This window comes from Mycteria americana, chromosome 1, assembly GCF_035582795.1.
Source record: "Mycteria americana isolate JAX WOST 10 ecotype Jacksonville Zoo and Gardens chromosome 1, USCA_MyAme_1.0, whole genome shotgun sequence".
Lineage (NCBI taxonomy): Eukaryota > Metazoa > Chordata > Aves > Ciconiiformes > Ciconiidae > Mycteria > Mycteria americana.
Genome location: NC_134365.1, coordinates 97,226,269 through 97,248,203, shown reverse-complemented (window position 1 = coordinate 97,248,203; position 21,935 = coordinate 97,226,269). Strand labels below are relative to the sequence as shown.

The 21,935-nt window shown below is 38.7% G+C and overlaps 1 protein-coding gene across 1 annotated transcript in view; it reads left to right on the top strand.

The window, feature by feature from the left end:
- The first annotated feature begins 8,717 nt into the window (after window positions 1-8,717).
- Window positions 8,718-21,935, top strand: part of ABI3BP (ABI family member 3 binding protein) — a 167,817-nt gene continuing 154,599 nt past the window's right edge. The window contains 1 exon segment of the mRNA XM_075514216.1: window positions 8,718-8,816. Coding sequence (XP_075370331.1) covers window positions 8,738-8,816 — 79 coding nt within the window. The 5' untranslated portion in view covers window positions 8,718-8,737.

The following is a 21,935-nucleotide window of genomic DNA, read 5'->3' as shown; positions in this document are numbered from 1 at the left end:
ATCTTCCAACAGACATTTGAGAGCTACCTGCCGGAAATGTGCAGTTGCTGTTCATCTTTGAAGTGAAATGTAACCCCTTTCCTCTGCAGATAATGTGCCTTGTCCTTATGTAGACTATAATGTTTTAGAGTTGATTTGATTAGATTTACAGTTGTAAAATACTTGCTCTAAGATTGGCATGCAAATGATTTTGTTTTAAAGACAGAACATCTGCACTTAAGAGTTTTTTATTTAATCCCGGGTTTAGTTTACTTCAAATAAATTGCACATGCACTGTTATTTTAATCTTCATGTAATATACCTTCCTTTTTTCTGTTCCTGGGTACAGAGGATAGTTATGACAACTAAAGGTATGAATATGTACATTACAAATTATTTTTAATAATTTTCCTGTGTACTTTAGAATAATGTAGTTCTGTTGATCATTAGCTGCCTTTTTCAGCATAAGATGAAGTGTACAGTTTGTAGGGTTTTTTACACGTTTAAATTCTGTGCACAGTATTGACAAGCAACCACACTTGAAAGTTATTCACGGTATTCTGAACTAGATAAGCCTGCTGATGTTGATTGTAAACTAATATAGCCAAATTCAGCCAAAAAGTTTCTGGAAGATGTGTTTTAGGCCAAAATGACTCATAGGGAGAGGGGAACAAACATGAATTATTTCCCTCCTGTCTTTGCATACATTCATCAAATCTCTGCATCCTAGCCAAAGAAATAATTTTCTTGTGCCAAGAAAATAAGTATCCTTTAATAAAGCTAAGAATCTGGTTGTCTTCCTCCATCTAACTCTGAGACAACTTCACTGTTCTTCATAAAAATTAACAATGTTTTGCTTTTATTATTTGCTCTAGTTATTTCCAGGGCTTCCCCTGGCTTTCTGTCAGAATGTTTGAATGATTGATGTAGGGAAAGGGAGGGGAGAGGGAAATAGGCACAGCTTAAGGCTGCACCTGCTGTTCCTGGAGTGGGCCAGATTCGGTACTGAGTTGCATTTAATTCAGTGCCCCAACTGTAGTGAGGCAAAACTTAAACTTTGAGTTACACTCTGATGTTTTCTTTGCTGTGGTGAATTGAGCCAACAGCCATGGAGAGAATAAATTTTTCTATTTTAAGTCAAAGAACACAGGCAATAGCCTTGTACGTTTTTTTGCATTGCCTTGATATAAGGGGTAACATCTTTATCCAATGAGTAGTTTAGTCTCCATCTCTGTTCTGTCCTTGGAGCTTATGCTGGGAGGACATAATGAAACAAAGAGTCAAAAAAACCCCAAAAAACCCGACAGAACTTGCAGGTTTTGGTAGTAGCTGCTTGCAGTCTGCAGGTATACTGCTGGCTGTAGTGCACTGCACGGAGGAGCAATTTGATTAGTAGCACCATGTCCAAGCTAGTTAGCCCTTCTGAGGGGCATGGATTATTTTGTGTAGGGCAGCACAATAGAAGTACCCCTCTCAAAATCTTGTTCTCCTCCTGGTGCTTCATTGTGCGTACCAGCCTCCTTGGGAGCTAACTCTTGCAGCTCTGCAGCGTGCTCTGTGGACATCTGCTGGCTGGAAACTTAGTGTAAAAAGCTGGCAGATAGTTATTAGTTATCCCTAAGTTTTGAAGCACAGTCATGTTTGTTGACATTGAAATAAAATGCTGTATCCCAGTCCCAGCTACTTCACTCATCTGCTCCCTTGCTCTCTCCGAAGACTTTCTGTGTAATTAATTACTCAGTGTTGATTAGAGAGGTGGTTTCGGGCTCAACAAAGGTTAGAAGGCACTGGGGTGGCTAAGAGCTGTCTGGAGGATGCAGCCTTGCATCGAGAAGTGGCATCGCTGATGTGGAGTGTTGAAGCGCTTGGCGTGAGGGTTCAGGTGGGAATTGGAAAATTCTGTTAAGAGCAGCTGAGGAACGATCCCAAGTTACAGGCCCAGGGCACAGAAAATTTGTGGATGGGTTGAGAAAGAAGGAAGCATGTTATATCAAGGTGATTTAGAGGAGGAAGTACTTGATTAGGATGTGACTGAGCAGTGAGGAAGGAGTGCCATTCTTTATGGCATAGTAGTTTGTCCTGTGGCAATAATCTGAAATAAACTAAATCTGTATTGGAGATATGTGATATGACGTGGTATTCATTCCTGAACAAACCCACTATAGTATAATGTGGCAAACATCAGAGCAGTCAATCATTAGCACTTCATTACTGTCTTCAGAGGTGGGTGCTCCTGGTGATCTGTGCTAGAGACAGACATTTCTTCTTCACAATAAAATTGCTGTTGGCATCAACACTGATGTTCTGAATGTAAAAACACACATTTTGTATCCTATCCTAGTGTGTAGTAATAGACTGCAGACTTCACATCTGAGTTCACTAATCCGGACTGTGATCTTATATTATCTTCACGCATCAGAACATACTGTGGAGAGAGACTGAAAGAGACCAGGACAGGCTGACTTCTGCAGTGGAAGATTGTAATGGAATATTGAAAGACTGAGGCTCAGTACAGTGTGGATTATGAAGCCCATCTTCCAAAGCAATCTAGCTAAGATAGAACTGGTGCTTAAAGTCTTTGCTCACATTTTAAGCATGTTTAGAGTAATTAAATTATAATCCAGAATAATTTAGGCTATTCTAAATTAATTCTAATCCCAGGGAAATCAATATATAGTAAGAAATTTTTGATTCTTGCAATTACTGTGTTGGAGATGCTCATTACTGTTACATGCCTTTCTGTATTTTGCTCTTTGCTTCTGCCTGCATTTCAGCTTAATCAGGTTCTGTTTAAGCAGATAGTGGTAAGTATTTAGAGATATGATGGCAGGAGACGCATAGACAGAACATGTTCGGAAGGAATGTTGCAGAATAATCCAGTAATGGCTGTATTTGTATTAATTATCTCAGGTGGCACAAATGTGTTGATGGTAGAAAAGAGGAAGGTAGTTTTCTTCACAGATAGCAGTGTCTTCAGTACTAAGTAATTACATAGTGCTCCAAAGGACAGTCTAGGTTTTTGCCGTAGGAGCTCTATGAGGTTAGGCAGATTTATTTCTGTTAAGATGTAACAATGAAGGGGAAGCTTTCAGATGAGGGACCCTTCAAAGAAATATTAAATGTATTGAGTACTTGCTCAAAGAATCTGATTTCTTGATAGTGTTTTTAATTATATATTGTAGCACACATAGTGTATTTTATGGAGTATACATCTAAGTGGTTCATACAGGGTGTGATCAACTAGTTGGGTAAGTAAGTGCTTGGATGCTTGGGCTCAGAGGGCAGTAGTTAATGGATCATACATTACCTAAATGCTGGTAACAAGTGGAGTATCACAGATGCTTATCTTAGAACCTTTCCTTTTAATATCTTTGTCAGTAACCTGGAGGAGGTGACAGAGTGGACTTTTGTCAAGTTTTCAAGTGATACAAAATTGGGATGACCACTTGACATTCTTGAGGGCAGGGCTGCCATTCAGAGGGACTGGGCAGGCTGGAGGAATGGGCTGACAGGAACCTTATGAAATTCAACAAGCACAACTGCAAAGTCCTGTACCTAGGTGGGAATAACCCCTGCAGTGATACAGGTTGAGGACTGACTGGTCAGGGAGCAGTTCTGCTGAAAAGGACTTGGTGGACAGCAGGCTGCACAGGAGCCAGCAGCAGGCCCTGGCAGCACGGCAGGTCAAAAGTGTCCTGGGCAGTATGAACAGGAGCATGGCCAGTAGATTGAGGGAAGCAATTGTCCTCCACTACTCACCACTTCTTGAACCACATATCTAGATAGTGTCCAGTGCTGGTGTCTCACCCTGCTCGCAGATACAGGACAGGCATCAATAAATGGGATTAAGTCCAGTGAAGGGCAACCAAGATGGTCAGGATCTGGAGCACTTGCCCTGTGAAGACAGGCTGAGGCCTCGAATGGGACTTGTTCAGTCAGGAGAAGAGGTGGCTTCAGGGGACCTAACAGCAGCCCTCCTAGTGCTTCCAAGGAGGTTGCCAAGAAGACGGAGCTAGGCTCCTCACAGTGTTGCATAGTGAGAGCATGAGAGAAAACAGGTACAAGTTCCAACAAGGGAGGTTTAGACTGGTTATAAGGGAAAAATGTTTGCCCCCATGAGGATGGACAGGCAGTGGAGCAGATGCCTAGCGAGATTGTGCGGGCTCCTTCCTTGGAGTCTTTCAAGAGCTGACTGTTAAGCAATAATTTAAAAAGGCAAAATAAGCCCCAAATAAAATAATACAAAATATTGAGATCAGGGAGGAGTGGCAGAGTTGAAAACCTGGAATCACACTGGTTCTCCATATCGTAGGTTCTGATAATGTTGTCAAAACTGCAGAAGTGAGCGTACTAGGTTATTTGAGTTACAAAGGGAACAATAAGATAAGTTGTTAAATTCATAAAGAAGCTAAATAAATGCTTTTGTTACCTCAGTCCATGTCACGCAGAACTTTGGTGAAATGCACAGCCTGTTAGTAAAGATGAGTCACTGTCTGAAATTACAAGTGTCAAGTCAGTGAGTGCTGGAACAGTTTGATGAACTATGTAACAAAATGTCACAAGAACCAGCTGTTCTGTCCATCCCTTTTGACTGATTTTCTTCCTTTCACTTTGTCTCTGATCCCATTCATTTGGAGATCTGGAACTCAGTTTGGGATCAGGATACTAGAATGCACTGACATTGTCTGTCATTTTTATGCTATCGAATGAGATAGTCTTACCTTTTGACTAATAGATTAGCATACAGCCCTGTATTTTCGATAGCATGAGAGTTCAAATGTTTGCTCATCAAAGTAAGAGTGGGGGAGTGGGAAAGAAGTAATTGCAGACTCTCAGAAAGTAGAGTTAAGATTTTCTCTTTTTCTTCTTTTTCTTTTTTAAGCAACACATCTGAAAGAATGTTCTTTGGCATCTCTCTTTTCCTGAAGGCCTTTAGAGGAGATCCCGTGACATTTACAAGAAAGAGAGTCCAATAATTGAGTCACACACAAGAGAATGATAATTATAATTAACATTTATATAGCATATTTTATGACAAAGGCACATCTCAAATAATTGACAGCACTGGTGAAAGGTACAGTACCAACCAGCAATGCTGTGAAAAAAGGCAGACCACGTGTACTGCAAGTAAGTCCTTACTCTTAGAGGGCTCAGTACGGCATTATTGTACTTTTCAGAGTGAGGATAGGATTTTGTTTTTTAAGGTTATGCTTTATGCACTCTTCCTGCTTTAAATTAGAACAGTAAGAAGTTGAGTCACCTTGGGTTTTGCTTGTCAAAATAATCAGGAATGATAGGTGAATTGGAACTGAGCCCAAATCTCAACAAAATCATATTCGTATTTGGAAACAAAATGTAAAATCCCGTCTCCTGCTCTCCCCCCTTTCCTTCCCCCGACCTTTTTCTTTTCCTTCCCATACTCTTGTTTTCACTGTACTTGCTGGTCTGGGAGCTATTAAAATAGAAATAGAAAAGCTCTGTTCTGCTCCCAGACTAGCTGTGATACCATCTTGTTGGAATCTCTGTTTTTGAGATCTACTCCAGAGAGACTCAGTTGAAGTCAAGGTAAGCAAGTAAACTTTTGAGTACTTGAGTTTGTTACTTCAGCATTAATTTGGTGCTGAAGAGGAGGAGTCATTAGGGGATCAGTGGTTTTGACTTTTCCTGAACAAATTTGCATAACTGCACTTACCTCGTTCTTCTTGCCTTTTATACTAAAGGTATAATAACACAAAACTCATTAACTGAATCTTCTTTGTTTAATCTTTTCCTTCTGAGGAGTCTAACGATGGGTAATATAATTCCAGGTTTGTGTGGATGAGAGAAACCTGAGGAACTTCTGGGTTAGATAATTTCTGCTGTGAAGTGTGACATACAGTTTTTATTTCTGTGAACTGAAACCAGATGCTGTCTCTGTTTAAATGGAGATTGTGGAGCAGCCTTCCAACAAGAGGAGAAATCTGATACCTGAACAGCGGTACGGAAGCATCCAGTAGCGCAGCATAGTGCTTGAAGTCCCAGGAACTCCCTTCTGTTCCCATGTTTGGTTTTTCACTGCAGTAGTCAGCATCCAGTGAACAACAGAAGGATTTAGGAAAGAAGAAAGCAGAAGCTGGTGTGTGTTTTCATTTTTCATATAACAGAGGTTTCCTAGGAAAGGCCAGTCCTGTAAGAAAATAAGTGGACAAAATCACTGATCACATAGATGATGCAGATGTGGGGAGCATATTGGAAAAGTGTGAGAGAATACTGATTTTTGGACTCTCAGCATATATTTGACAGAAGTTTATACTTGCATCCATGTATCGAACCATAATCGCCCCCGATGAAGCGTATAGTTGATAAGACAGAAGGAAGTCTGTCATGACGTGGGTGTTTGAACTCTGGGCTGAGCAGAGCTGTTTTCTACAGGAATGATCAGAAGAAAAGGGACTTGGATAGTCTGCCAGGGTTTCAAGGGGAAGGTTAAATGTCTCTATGGCATACCAAACAAAGAAGTGTTTGGATAGTGCACAGGAGGAAGAGGAAAGGTGTAACTGGCAGCAGAGAAGCAAGTAGTTATGAAAGCAGGAATGGGAGTATATTTATCTCTGAGAGAGGGGATAAAACCCATTTTGTTAGGTAGCCAAATAATTAATATGTTTCATTGAGATTTTTCTGAATAGAAGTTGGCCTTTGTATATTTTGTTGAAAGGTGTTGTGTGATCTTTAAAAGGAGAGTGAATTTGCCATAAGACGAACCAGTAGAGTCCACTTTACAGTAATACAAAGACAGCTCTGTGTGACCAAGAAGTAATTTTTCCCATTACTTCTACTGAGAGACTACTCCATCAAATGATTGATTTCTTATTTTTAATTTGGAAGAGGAAAAAATAGAATGTGCTGTCTGGAGCATTTTTGAAAATAGTATTTCAACCAAAACCAGAAGAATGGCACATTTGCTCTGTGTATCCAGCTTTCTGTCATTTGAAACTCTTTTGCCATCAGGTGTGGTCAGTGTTTGGGGAGACTCCTGTCCAATTGTATGGCCTTTTAAACATCCTTTCATCTCATCCAGATTGTACCTGTTGCATTTATCTGTTCATAGTGCTCATATTCAGGATCTGAATCCTCCCAAAGATCCTTGAGGTAATAGTGTTTGGGGATTTTTTTTGGGTCTGTCTAGAATACTGACTTCCAACTCGCTCTTCCCAGATTTGAGTTAGTGAATCAGAAAAAGGTTTCCTTATGTCAGAATTAAGAGGGTGTGATCTGGCTGGAAAACATTTCCACTGTCAAACAGTTTTTGTTATAGCTGTGTGCTGTCCATACTGGTTAGAAGAGCTTGAATTTCCTTGGTTTTGTCGGTAGGACCATTACTGTTAGCTTCTGTTTTGAAGTCCTTCCTGAAGTATGGAGTATGTGTGGTCTTTTAAATATAGTACTAATCTGTTTTTTAAGAAATGCTCCTGTATGGTTTAATATATTACCATTTTATTTTTAAACTACTTTGTTTCTACCCAGCCCAGGCACTAATGCTGAGATTTTTCTCTGCTTATAGAACACTGTATGAAAGTAGGATGATGTCAGGTCCAGGCAAGTGGGAATAGACCAAGCATACTGAAGAGCTTTACATATTGCAAGCAAGGGATATGTTTGGTTTTGGTGGTGGTTGTTGTGTTGTTGGGGTTTTTTTTGTTTTTTTTTTGTTTTTTCTTTTGGGGGACTGGTTTGGGTTTTGTTTTGGGGTGGTTTTGGGGGATGGGTTCTTGTTCGGTTTGGGGTTTTTTTAGGGAGAGAGAGATACTTAGTTGAATAGATTTAAGCTCTTTTGGGATGTTTTCCAGATACTGAGACTAAATTCTTCCTTATTCAGTTGTAAACTTTTTATTCTACTTCACCCTTTCCTTCCCACCTTCTCAGTTGTGAGTAGGGCCAAATTCTGTGCTTAGTCAGCTCATTGTAAACATTGAGTGAAACAGCTTTTAATGGAATAATGGAATTTCTTTTTCATTTACAGTTCTGTAACTGGTGAGAGGATCTAGCCCCTGGAAGGAGATGCATTGCCTTTTTGCTTTCAGTGTGCATTGTGCCCATTGACTCAGCAGACATGTATGAAAGGGGAAAATAGAAAATATTTTTAAATTGCCAACATCAGATACAAGTGAAAAAATGACATTTAGTTTTCTCAAACACAGATCTTTTGCTGAATAAATATTTATCATACCTGTTTATAATGTCATGTCAAATGAAACTAGTATTTATTTTGCCTGGATGAAAGCCACATCTAGCCCAAATTAATCTTAAGCAAAATCTTGAGATTGCAAAAATACTGAGTTCAATATAGCAAACAGTTTTCCAATTACTACGGTGTTATTTTTGCATTTTAAGTCCAGCTTTCTTGCATAAAACAGTGAAAATGTCTCTCAGATCAGTTTTTAGTTAATAAAAGTTTTGGTATTCCTGGTTTTGTTTACATGAAATTTAAGTGATCAAACAGTAATCTCTTATCCTAAGAGGTGGAAAGACCTTGTAACAAACCCTAGAAGATTATTGTAGGGGGAGCCTGATAATCTTTTTATTTTTTTTTTAATGCTAATTCTCCTTTTCCAGTGGGAGTGAATGATGTCATACTGTCTCCTCCCACTGTGTAAACTAAGCTTGTGTCAAAGTGTTGCTGCCTCTTGTCACAGGGAGAACAGTTCACTTAAATGCAGCTGCAGTACTTTTGTGTGATACCTGTCAGAATCATTCCCAGTGCGAGGTTGGGTTTGTGACCATGATGTCAAGATTGGTCTTTCTCCTTTTCTGTGGATATATTGCACTAAACCTGGGAAATGCTCAGAAATTGCCAAGAGGCAAGTAGCTATGACAACTTTCTGGGGTTTTGTTTGTTTTTCTGTTGTGGGGCTTTTTGTTTTTTAATGCTTGTGTTTTGCCATGGAAATTCGCTTTCATCATGCTAGGAATGATTAAAGATAATGGAAAAGATGAAAGAAGATCGGTCAACAGGGCAAGGTCCAGGTACAAGAGAGTAACTTTAAAGCTCTTGAATTAAACAAACTCAAATGTTTTCATGGGATCTTGTGACTCTAGCGAGAAGTACCATGAAACAAAGTAACTGTATTTAATGATTTTATAGTGATTTAGACAGCATTGTGCAGGTTCATGGTTTAAGATCTTAAAGAAAATGTGACTTAGAAGCACCTTGTGTTGTTGGTGGAAGATTTCAGTTCTGTCTTGAAAGAACTTTTATGCTTTCCCTTTATAGCCATCCTTAACAATTGAATAGGAATTGACTTTTGTAGGTCAGGTTGCATGCATTTTGAGGGAGAGAAATATGATTTATTAAAACTTCCACAAGAAGAAAAATATCCCCCAAACCTGTGTGAATATATGTTTAACTATTCCTTTCTCCTGGAGTCTGGAAGTACAGTACATTTGCAAAGCTGGCAGGGATCTCTTCTCTTCCTTGCTAACGTGACCCATGTAACATTGGCATTTTACTAGTATTTTATTACTGCAGGAAGAACAGTCATAGCATAAAATGAAAAGAATATTTCTATATGTAGATCGTAAAACACTTTGTAGTACCTTGGCATTAAAACAGCACTTTCACAACTGTTTCTGTACTGCACATACTGCTCTCACTTTGTAGAAGTGCTTGCCTGAGTCCACTGTGCTTTGTAATGCATTTCACATCTGCAGCCTCCTGCAAACAGTAACATTTAGAAAGGAAGCCGTGATTTAGTTCCTTATGAGAACGTTTATTAAGAAATCAGCACTTTTGAGGGCTTCCTAGGAGATTCTGTTTCATAGATGGGGAACCTAAAAGTATTTTGGGGAGAAGAGGTGGTTTTTCACCCCCCACCCCACCCCAAGAGGCTTTTAAAAAGATTTCTTCCTTCCCCCCCACCCCCCCAGTGATGTTCTTTTCGAAGTGGCTTTCTTTTAAGCTCATCTTCTGGAGCCAATGTGGAGTTTTCTGCATACTGCTGATAGTGGAGCAATGTGTAGTCTGTGAGCAACAGATAGATAATGCAGTTGTTGTTCAAGTCAAGCAGACTGTAAGACCTTAGTTTTATCAAAAAACCAATCTGAAAGTAAACTATTGTAGCAGTTTTCATAGGGGAGGATTATGTTGAACGGAGAGGAACCTTGTATGTACTTTGAGGGAAGGAACTTTTCTGGTTCTTGTCTTTTTAAGTGATTTCACTGGACTTTCTGCTCACTACCATAGAATAGTGGCTGTAAATTTATGTTAACTGTGAAATTCAGACAAAGCTACTGATCCACTGCAGTCAGTGGGAGATTAACTCTGGATGCATTTTTTCCTGTCCTAAAATAACATTGCAGAAGTGAAGTTCTGTTTGCCAAATGCATAAAGCTTCAGGTGGAAACTTCATTTCTTTTTAGTGAAATAGCTTTTTAAAGATTCTCCCATTGCAGTGTTGAAACATCAGTCTAATTCTTTTGTTTGCAGCTGCCTTTCAGGTTATTATTTACATTGGACTGCATTGAAAAAACAAGTGTATTGGTACCTAGCTGTTACCTGGAAATGTTCAAAGGATTGTCTTTTTTTACAACACTCTTGTTTGATAGGGAGTACAGAATTGTTTCATAAGCAAAGAGTATATTTGGATCTTAAAGTATTTTAAAATGAGGATATGTAGTAGTAGTATTCTGTTAAGAGGGCTACTCTGCCCTGCTAAGCGAACTTAAATTCCAGTGAATTTCTGTACTCTTCAAGTCATGAACTATGTAACTGAGGCTCTAGAGTCACTCCTGCTCTATGAGGAACAGTAGAATCAATTTCATAACTTGAGGGAGAACAATCTAGCCAAACTCACTTTCTGGTGGTGCAGGTACTCCTGTGAACAGGTTAGCAGTGTAAATCTTGCCATTCTTACTACCGCTTTGGAGTTCTAGTGCCCAGGTCTTCTCTCCAGGAGGTGAAACACACCGATCCCTGGTCTCATGGACTGGGATTTCCTTTCAGCGATACAAGGTGGAAAGAACATCTTGACTCCTGCAGCTGCAAAGGAACAGAGCCAGTACACCCTTTGGATGTCAGTGACTTCCAGAGTTATTTGAGAGATAGTGTGCAAATATGCTGTTCAGGAGGCTGGAACACACATGACTCCCTTTTCCCATATATTTTTATACTTTCACCTCCACAAGTGTGTATTTGACTAGAATTACAAAGAAAATGTTATTGCTGTTCTCAAAAGAGTGTACTTTATTAACAAATTCTTTAATTATTTTGACTTCAAAAATTAAGGCACTGTTGGAGGAATAATTTGGAAACACTACCAACATGACTCAAGGAGTCAAAATCGGGGAAATATCAGTTAAAATTTCCAGCGGAAACTTTATGCTGCTTCTATGTATCCTGCATTATAATCGTTTTGCGTGTGCAGAAAACAGGCCTCTACTTATATCTGGTCCTAGTGTAGCGCCCTAAGTGCAGGTGAACACCCTTTCTCTTGCAGTTCTTTGCCACATTTACTGTAGGAAGTGAAAAGTGATGAGGCAGTTATAAGCTGTGTCATAATTCAGACTCTTTCTACATTAATGTAATTGGAAAGGGAATGTTGGTGGGTATTTTGTTTTACTGTGGAGGCAATGCCTTTTTTATAATTATGTTTGTGTTTCATGAGTTTCTGTTTGAGGGATCAGCTGCTAAGAAAATTCTGTAGTCAGTGCCTATGAAGACTATGTGAGGGGTCACAGAACAGCAGGGCAGGAGATGATGGTATGATTAGCAATGGTCTTTTATTGAGTGTTTGAGCCACTGTACCTTCAACTATGTCCAGCTTCTAAAGCTTTATTTTTCATCAGAAAGAAGAGACACTTGGACATTTTCCACTTACTTCTGTCTCTTCCCTTATGCCACTATGCCAGTGCCATCCAACATGTAATTCTTCAGCTCACTACTGTTGTACTTGAAATATTTTAATGATGGGTGGAAACAGTTGCAATGCATAGGTGTCAGTAATAACTTGTCATGCTTTCTCCAATTTTTATGGTTCTGCGTAACAGAAACGTTCCATCCTTGAAGAACGCAGCATCGTCTCTCTAGACAGGAATTGAGTACTGACAAAAAGTCTTGTCTTTAGAGAAGGAGTTGGTAAGCAGAGCATCCTGAATCAGAGAGGGAGATGAAAAAGCAAAGCCACAGAACCAAGAATAAACAAGTTAGAGGATATAATCCACAAGATTGTACTGCCTTGTAAACCATCTTTTGCTGGCATCTTTCCAGCTGGACCTGATAGAAATTTTGTTGAAGGCAACAGTTGTGGAACAAGTTCTTAGTGTTTGGTAAAACAGCGTTTCATGTTTTTGATTTTGCCCGTTGACTTTCCAGTTACAACACAGATGTGCGTAGAAATGCACTTTTTCACTATAAACTCTGTTTCTGATAGCTTTTGTGTATCTTTATGTTCTGTTTTTCTTTGTTAGAGCTGAAAAGAATTTTGGGTTGATCCCTTCTTATAAACTTGCAGGTTTATGAAGTTTTTAAAAAGAAGAGTCTGAATGTTCTTCTGGTTTTGTTTTTGTTTTTTTTCCCCATGTTTCTGACCTCTGTGGTTTTCCTATTATTTGAATTAGCCATCAGGTAGATTGGAATTCAGGCCTATCCTTGTTCTACTTTCCAGGATTCAGGCCTGTCCTGTTCTACTTTCCAGGAAGGACTCAGGAAACCTTAATTCACCTTCCTCCTGGTTGCTGCCTTCTTAGGGAAAAAGAGTACAGACTTGACATTCCTTATGGGACCATGTGAAAGAGACTGATTTACAGACTCATGTAGGGAAAACCAGATCCAAAACTTTCTTGTTTCTACAGTTGTCAACTGTGGGGATAAGTGGGAAGAATAATAGTCTTACTCTAAGGTTTTTTGTTTGTTTGTTTGGTAAGTATACTGGAATGTTAGAAAATATTGTAGATAACTACTAGCTACAATTTGTATTTATGGTAATTATAACTGACATCCCTTTGAGAGTGAACGCTGTATTTACAGTATACTTCCAAACTTACCATTGACATTTGTGAAAGGAATGGGCTAATTTTATTCATAGCTCAATTTGCTGGCTCTGCTATGTTATGTAATACTTCTTCCTAACCAGAGGTTAAACTCGGCATGTGTTTTCACTTACTTGTGTCAAGCAGTTAAAACAATGTTGAGCTATTTCAATGTATCACAGTCACTATACTGCAACAGCCAAACCTTAATCTTTAAACTTTTGTGCCACCCCCCCAGCACCCCTTTGGTAGCTGTAGGATAGCAGGGCAGAAATTGTAAGACAGGGAGAAGTCTCCTGAAAGTTGTTTTTTTTGGACATGCAATGAAGCTGGCATATCAAAATATTACAAAAGGAGTGAAATGACGTGGTTTACATGTTACTTTCTCCATGGCTTACAAAACATCTTTCTGGGAACTGTTTTTCAAAATACACAATGCATTAACCTTCAAAAACCATATTCTAGTGAAGGAGTGCCAGTATGGACTAAATAATTGAACTTCATTTTTTTTTAGTGTCTGGAAAGTGCAAAATGAATTTGTGTGAAATACTTCTCTTTCGTTTAATGGCACATAAATGACAATAAAGTCCTATGAGAAATTTCAAAGGGATCCTTTATCTGGTATAATTGCATGGCTAGAGTTTTCAGTCAGTAGATAGGTCATGGCAAATTTGGCTCGTTCTTTGCTGAAAATGAAAACAACCCATAAGAATGTTGCCATTATAGCAGTTCATTTAATCAAAGTTATCTTATCATGCAGACAGTTGTGTCCTAGGGTTGCACAAAAACATATCAAAACCCAGTATTGAGCGTCAGGCTTCTGAGTTCAAAGATAATCTGTAATACCAGAATTCCATTTTTATACTGCCACAGGCAGTGGTGCAACAGTGTGATGATACATGTGGGTGGATTCTGCCAAGATTAAATTCCATAGCATATGAACGCCTGTAATCTGTGTAACCTTCCACCTCTTCATTTTAATTTTAATGTTCCCAAGTATCTTTTTCTGAATATTATTTTTCAGTCCTCCTCCATATAATCTTTTGTATCTAGCCATTCCAGCAGGACAAGCTACATAACTCACTTGAGGGGAGAACTATAGGCTAAATCCCGCTGCTGCTCTTTGGCCATACCTACTGTATATGGATAGTATAGTCTGTATATCTATTGACTGGTAGTACTGTGAATGGTCAATGGGTCTGAGGCTTCTTTGGAGTGTTTGAACTTACCAGGGGTGTACTACACATTGCATGTGCAAACAGAAAGCTCTGTCTGCTCCAGGGGGAAAAATGACTAGCAGTGACCTGCCATAGTCAGAACTGTTCATACAGCTCCTAGTGGATTTCTTTTCCTTGGGGAAATTCAAGTGCAGACTTGAAATTGTGGGTAAGCAGGATAAATTTGTTGCGGTGGAGTGTTCTTGACTACTGCCTTTTGCAGGAGATAGTTGGAGACTTACTCACTGGCATGGATTGTGCAGCAATGTCACATTAGATCTTGGGGTGAAGAGAGGCAGGTATTAGTGCTCTGGAAAGGCAGTGGCCTAAAATAGGTGCCATTAGCAAAACAGCCCAGTCTGTAGTTTGCTCCCAAGTGGAAGAGGGCAGCTAGAAGCAGGCCAGATGCCAGCCAAGCTTGCCTGACAGGCCTTAATTCAAATGCCCTTAGAAACTGGGTTTTCTACAACACAGGCCAACATGTATGTAACACAAGTTTGCTTTATGAAATATATATTTGTCTTATTTTGCTGTGAGGATAGTGTTTGTGAAAATGACTACTGGCAGCATCATGAATCAAACCTTTGTGTGGGCAAGGCCTGGGCCAACTTTCCCAGCACAGCTGTCCCTCAAAACATACCAATCATATGCCATTATACTCTGGCTAAATGAACCCTAAGCCTCCCCACTTGAGCAAAGCAGCATGTGTCATGTCAAGGTGAAGAAAAAACAGGTCAAGTTTTGAACTACCAAGTGGATTTCTACTGTTGATGAAGTTGTGATTGCAATTATGGTCACCAGAATTATATGTTTTTGCACTCATTGCTTAACCAAAGTGATGTCATCAGAACGTGCAGATATCCAGGCAAGGTTATGTAAGGATGGTCACATTAAGAATCTCAACCCTTCAGAGCTGCTGAATAAAATGCTGGGAAAGAGTTGAGGCACTAGCTACTGGAGATGCTAGATCTAAAGGCAGGGAATGCTTTTTTATTAGAAGAAAGCTAGCCTTCTCCCAGTCTGGAGGGGAGCATTTGCTACACTTGTTCAGAGGTCTAACCTCTGTTTTGTAAAATACTTTAGAGTTGTTGCTGAGATCCATCACTCTGTAATGATTTAATATTATTTAGAGTGTTTTCTGGAAGAAAAATAAATGAGGCAAGTGAATTCACAGTTTTTTCTTAGGCTAATTGTAGCCATGGTTTCTACGAAAATCCTGTTTACCTTGAACAAATGTATTAAGGCAGCAGGGCTACATGTGAATAAATCCACTTCAGTAAAACCCAACATAATGAAGTACTTGAACCTCTGTGTGTGATTTGATTTTTATTTATTTTTTTGTGTGTGTGTGGTGTGCTAACTCTAGAGTGTTACTGTCTGTACTTAATAAGGGATTGTAATTCAGTGCTGTCATTCAAGCTGGAGAGTCAATGGCAAAATGAATTCTCAAAGTGTGAGGGAATTTCTTTTGTAGGGTTATTTCTGCATTTTTGTATAGTTCCAAGTTTTTGCATTATTCTTGAAATCTGCTCAGGAAAAGCATGATTCAATAAAGCAGTAAGAGATTGTAATATTCTTTCCTATCACCAGCAGTTGTGGCATTATTTTATGAATCTGTAAATGGCCACAGGGTGCTTGATATGAGTTTACGTAATTAATACTTTGGGAACCTGGCCAATTTTGGAGGACTGGCAGTGTATGTGGGATAACATTATTTTTGAACTTGCAGAGGGAAAAATCTTTTCTCCTTTTGTCAGCTGCTTGCCTCTGCTTTATATTAATTATTCACTTTATTTTTTCTTTCTATGATGTAAAAGCCTGGAATCATTTTAGAACACATAAAATTGTGGTTAGTTCAAAAATACAAATATGTAAACTTGAAATGTCCCAGAAGGTTGTTTTCTGACTTTGAAATGAAAACATTTTCTGGGAGTTTTGATTCCATCGTTACCACAGTTCAAGCCTATACATGAACAAGGAAAATGAACCGCGAGAAAAATGCAAGACTTCAGACCTTATCACTTATCACTTTTCTTTTTTAAATCTCAGTGTGTCTGTACAACATGCACAAGCATACACTGAAAATAAAGGAATGGACACGACAGTCTGAAAGTTGGTAAGAAATTGAGCTTTGGGATACAAATAATAGGAATAAAACTGTATTGTCTGACCTGGAAATTTTGGCAGAGTTCCATTATCTCTGGCTCACACAAACACTGAAGTGGTTGGATTAAATGGCAGGGCACAGTTTTTATTTATAGCACAGTGTACGCTGAAGCATAGCTTGTCAAACAGTTAGGGAAATGGTTGCAGTCAGGTTCGAGAACTGTGAATTCTCTTAGTTTGATGAAGAACTGTCTCAGGTCAAAGTGAGGTGGTTGCACGTTCAGCTCAAATCAATAGGTCTCCTTTCTTTGTCATAAAGCTTATTAACAGTTATTTACTGTTGTGAACACTACTATGAAATTGCTCCACTTTGGTAGCCTGTTATTTGCTCCCTTACTGATGAGAACCAGCTTTTAGCTATGCTATGACAAGCATAAATACCGCATCTCTTCAGCATTTCTTCCTGCTTTTTGTTTTAATTATGAGGAAGACAAAATCTGGCAATTCTAATAAAAATGTCTCCCTGCTCATGTTGATTATTCAGTGCTCCTTAGTAGGTGATAAATCTGCTGTGACTCAATTGGTGATGGTGCAGTAGTTAATTTATGTTGTCTGTTTATCAAGTCTTTGTATAAGCATCACAAATGAGATTTTTTTTAAAAGGATTGTAACACTAATTATGCAAACTTTTTGAGCTAAAGAACTTGTTTTGAATTTTGGACAGATTCTGTGATTTTTTGTTCCAATGGAAGATTTATACTTAGACTAAACTTGCACGCAAGTAAGCAAGTCATGGAGGTGATTTCACACAGACTCTCTAGCACACAGAGGCATGCACACACAAACAAAATCTTTGGGGGATCTAGTTCATTTTTGGTAAATGCTTTGCGTCAAAAATTATTTGTTTTAATCTTCCAGGCTTTTATCAATCCCCCTGTACTCTTCCAGTTTTATAACATGGTCAAATAGCAGTTGATAAAAGCATTAATATGTTGTTTAATGTGCAGTAATGAATTCTAAGAAAGCAGAGTTTCTCAATGATTTAACAGATGTTTCTGAGTGGAAAGGTGACACAATAAATAGTTACAGAAATTAGCAATGGACATCATATGCTATTAGTATATTTATTTGAAGGGAATGTAAGGTTGTTCATAATATTAAGACTGAAGAAAAATTACAGATGCTCCACCACACAAAGGAAATGGATACTCTTATTTATGCCCTATTTCAGTGTAGAAGTCTCAGGCATTATGAATATTTTTTTTCCATTACCTGGCTTTTCTAGATTTTTTTTCCATTAATTTGCTTTTGTATTGTTAAAATATTTTTCAGTTGTCAAACAAAACTGGCACAGGAAAGACCATCTCATTTCAAAATTCTGTGAGTCATGAAGCAATATTTATGTACTTAATATACTCTTAAGTCAGAGAACATTCCTTGGGAATTAATGTAATCTACTGCACACTGGGTTACAAGATCAGTGATGAGAGAGACATAACTTTCTACATACCATAAATTCTCCATGAACAATTGGATACATGCCTGAGTGAAGTACAAGTAAAAATGCTAAGTCAGTCATACACAGATTGCCTAGCTGATGGGTCTGTGCATGGGTGTACATGCCCCTATCCTGCCCCCAAATGAGCATAAGCCTTCCTTTTGTGTAGCTGATAGGGTTTTCTTTATTGGCATTTTTCTTTTTATTTTAATAAAACAGTGGATGGAGAATTAAAATACTTCAACCCCAGCAAGCAGCTAACCACCACCCAGCTGCTCACTTACTCCCCCCTGGTGGAATGGGGGAGAGAATCAGAAGAGTAAAAGTGAGAAAACTCGTGGGATGAGATAAAGACAGTTTAATAGGTAAAGCAAAAGTCATGCGTGTGAGCAAAGCAAAGCAAGGAATTCATTCCCTACTTGCCATGGGCAGGCAGGTGTTCAGCCATCTCCAGGAAAGCAGGGCTCCATCACATGTAACGGTGACTGGGGAAGACAAACGCCATCACTCCGAGCATCCCCCCCTTTCTTCATCTTCCCCAGCTTTGCTGAGCATGATGCCCTATGGTATGGAATAGCCCTTCAGTCAGCTGGGGTCAGCTGTCCCAGCTGTGTCCCCTCCCAACTTCTTGTGCACCCCCAGCCTACTCGCTGGTGGGGTGGGGTGAGAAGCAGAAAAGGCCTTGACTCTGTGTAAGCACTGCCTAGCAGGAACTAAAACATCCCTGTGTTATCAACACTGTTTCCAGCACAAATCCAAAACATAATCCCATACTAGCTACTATGAAGAAAATTAACTCTATCCCAGATGAAACCAGCACATGGACATAGAAAGATGGGTTAGAAATAGAGATTATTTCCCACTGCTTTCTTTCTTCTCTGTAGATAAAAGGCAATGTGGTGAAAATGGAGCAGGTGATGTAATGGATATAGAATTTGGAAATATAGTCAGAGAACATAAACTCTATATTGTCTGCCATATCCTGGGTAGGAAGAGAAATAGGTGGGAGAATAGATGAAACACTTTGTTAGTAGCAAAAATAAGTGTTTGTGACTTATCTTAGTACTCGCTTAATCATACACATAGCTTTTATTTTACATGTCATATACTTACTATAAATTTGTTTATTTAGAGTGTTAAATACATTTAACACTTACTATACATTTGTTTTCCATTTTTTTCTCTAATCCATTGATTTAGAACAATTTACTTCATATTTTAGTTTTCTTAAGATGAGTTAACAATGCCTCTGCTTCAGAAGGTGTTCATAGTGCTGAAAAAAGAGTTTTTGTCAAATTTTGGAATTTGATTACTTCCTAAAATCATCAAGTATTTCTCTTAGTAGTAGGTTTTATTTTCACACTCTTTAATTAAAGACTGACTGGAATTCTGTCGCTTCTTTCTTCACACACTTGCTTGAACTGTAGAAACTTTCCTTTGATCTCTGCAAACTCAGAATGTGGAATATAGGACAAGATAAAAAGGGTCACTTGTGACTTTTCTTAATCTGTTACTTTTTTTTTTTTTTCCCTAAGAAGCCAGGTCATCAGTCTTGAGATCCATCTCATCTAATGGTGCAAGATGAGAAAAAATTTCCAGCTGGAAAAACTATATGCAGTTGGAATCAACCCTTATAGGACTCAGCTGTATCGAGCTAGTGTCATAGACATGTGTGAGAATTTGGAGACCAAGTTTGGAGACCAAGAAAATAAGTGAAAGCACTTTATTTTGACTGCTCTGTTGGAAACACTGAGCAATTTTTCTTTTTTTTTTTTTGGTTTGTGTCTATAGCTTTCTAAACTGAAAGGGAATAACTGGTTAAAAGCTTTGCTGATACACTTGAATGCATTGACAAGACCAAATTGCAGTTCTCAAAGGATAACAGCATTTCATATTTGATTAGTGGTTTTGTCAACTGATGAAGTTTGCTTATTCGTTCTGCATTTAGCATGTGATACATAGCAACACCTAAGAATTCTTATGTATGCTTCTGATATTTAATTGCTTTATCAGCTGTCTGCCTCTGAAAAGTGGGGAACTTATTCCAAAGTTAAAACACAGAACATTGCAAGCACCATTGCCAAGTGCACATCCAAAGCTATTAATCCTTGAACTATTTGAAGTCCTGTATGTCTTGGATGTTAGCGGATTTTGAGCAGAGAACTCAGATACTTTGTGTGATCATATGATGGTTGCAATGTTGGAAGTGAAAAGCCATCATGACTTCAGAGAAGGGATGATCCCATTCAATTTTCATCTTTTGATGCATGTTATTTTAAAGAGGCCTGTTTCAACTATACACAGCATAATGGGGGATTTATAAATAGAAATTAAATCCCATTAGACAATAGTAAGGTACTAAGTACATTCTTACAAGCTTGCATACATTTAAGAATTGTTAAATGTCCTGTGCTGTCATGGGCATGGTTACTACATATGCAATCTCAATGCGATGGGCAGATTGTACTTTTCTGTTTCTAGATGTTTCTGCTAGAAATAGATTATTAAATTACCTTCTGATGCAATACTTGTTTCTGTTCAAGGATATCTTATTTTAGATACCTTTTATTTGATCTTTTGAGAACCTGTAAACTAAACCACAGACTGGACTGTTGTTCTCACGAGATGGGCATGGGTGTGTTTATTAAATCTTGAGAGAGGAACAAACCATTCAAACTCACTGATGCATCAGGAGTGCAGCAGTGACTGTCTCACTAATTGCACTGCCATTCTGTAAAGATGATTTAGGAAGGTAGCTTGATGGGTACTTATTTCTGAATGGGTGTCTCAATCTAGTTTGTCTCCCATTGATTTGAAAGCAGATCATTATGTACAACTCCTCTTTTATTTGCCCAGCCCAAGTTCTTTCCCAAGTGTACACAAATCACAAAACATTCTCCCTTACTGAAATGAGTTTAGGAATTACCGTGGATATTGCTTGAGAATCAGAAAGACTATCAAGATTGTTGCATTCTCTATTGTAAATCTGAAGAGTTGGGGACTTTGGACTTTTAACCACTGACTGCTATTCTTTAAGCCCAGTTTTCCATCTACCTTGTAATCTACCCATCCAGTCTGCATTTCTCCAGTTTAGCTGGAAGGATACCTGTGGAGATTGTGTCAAAGTCGAAGTAAATAACATTCACCACTTCCCCCTTCTATGCAAAGCCAGTAATAACATTACAGATGTGTCTGTTGGTCAAACACAGTCTGGCCTTGGTAAATTTGTGCTGGCTGTTCTGAATCACCTTCTTGTTCATCATGTACATAGGTGTAACCAGCTGTTCCTGGTGACCGAGGTTAGGCTGAACAGCTTGCAGTTTCCTGGATACTCTTTCGTGCCCTTACTCAAGCAATTGCACTGAGATATTTTTCTGTTCTCACATGACAAATTAATCTTGCCTCTCCCTCGCAGTTCTCTTCAGCTTATCTATATACTGAAGAGATCATGCTTTACTGGATTTTCAATATCTACATGTTAGAGATAGGAAGTAGGATATTGGAATTCATGCATAGCATTGAGGAGGGCAGCCCTTCTTGAGGCTTTATGGTGCATACTTAGAGGTGCAGGAGAAAAACCGGTAGCCTTCAAGTGGAAAAATATTCATTTCTACAAAGAAACACAGGGCTGAAATGGACTTCCTGAAATAATTTTGCCCCCCTTGTGCTTACTCCTGAGGCAGTTTGTGCCAGAGCTTCACTGCCTTTATCAGTTTTCCGGCTATCTTCCTTGCTACAGTTTATGTCACTTCTGCTCTTCACAGATATGGAGCAGAACTTGTTCATATTGCTTTCCCTCAGGGCTTTGTTTGTTTGTTTGTTTTATATATTTGTATACTGTCTTCATATCTATCTGTGTTCTTTTCCTCTAAGCTGGATGACGCCTATTTATTCAGGCTTTTTTCCTGGGTAACATACTCTGTACCTCTAGTCATTGGCTTTGCTGTTTTTCCTGGATTTTATCAAGTTGGTCTACTTTATAGTGCTCTATGCACTGGCTTATTAGTGATAAGAGATCTTTTTAGAAGTGAGGACTAGTGCTTAAAAGGACTGGGTGCCAACTCTTCAGATTTACAATAGAGAATGCAACAATGAAACATACCGGGATATGTTGGTGATTCTGAGACTCATAG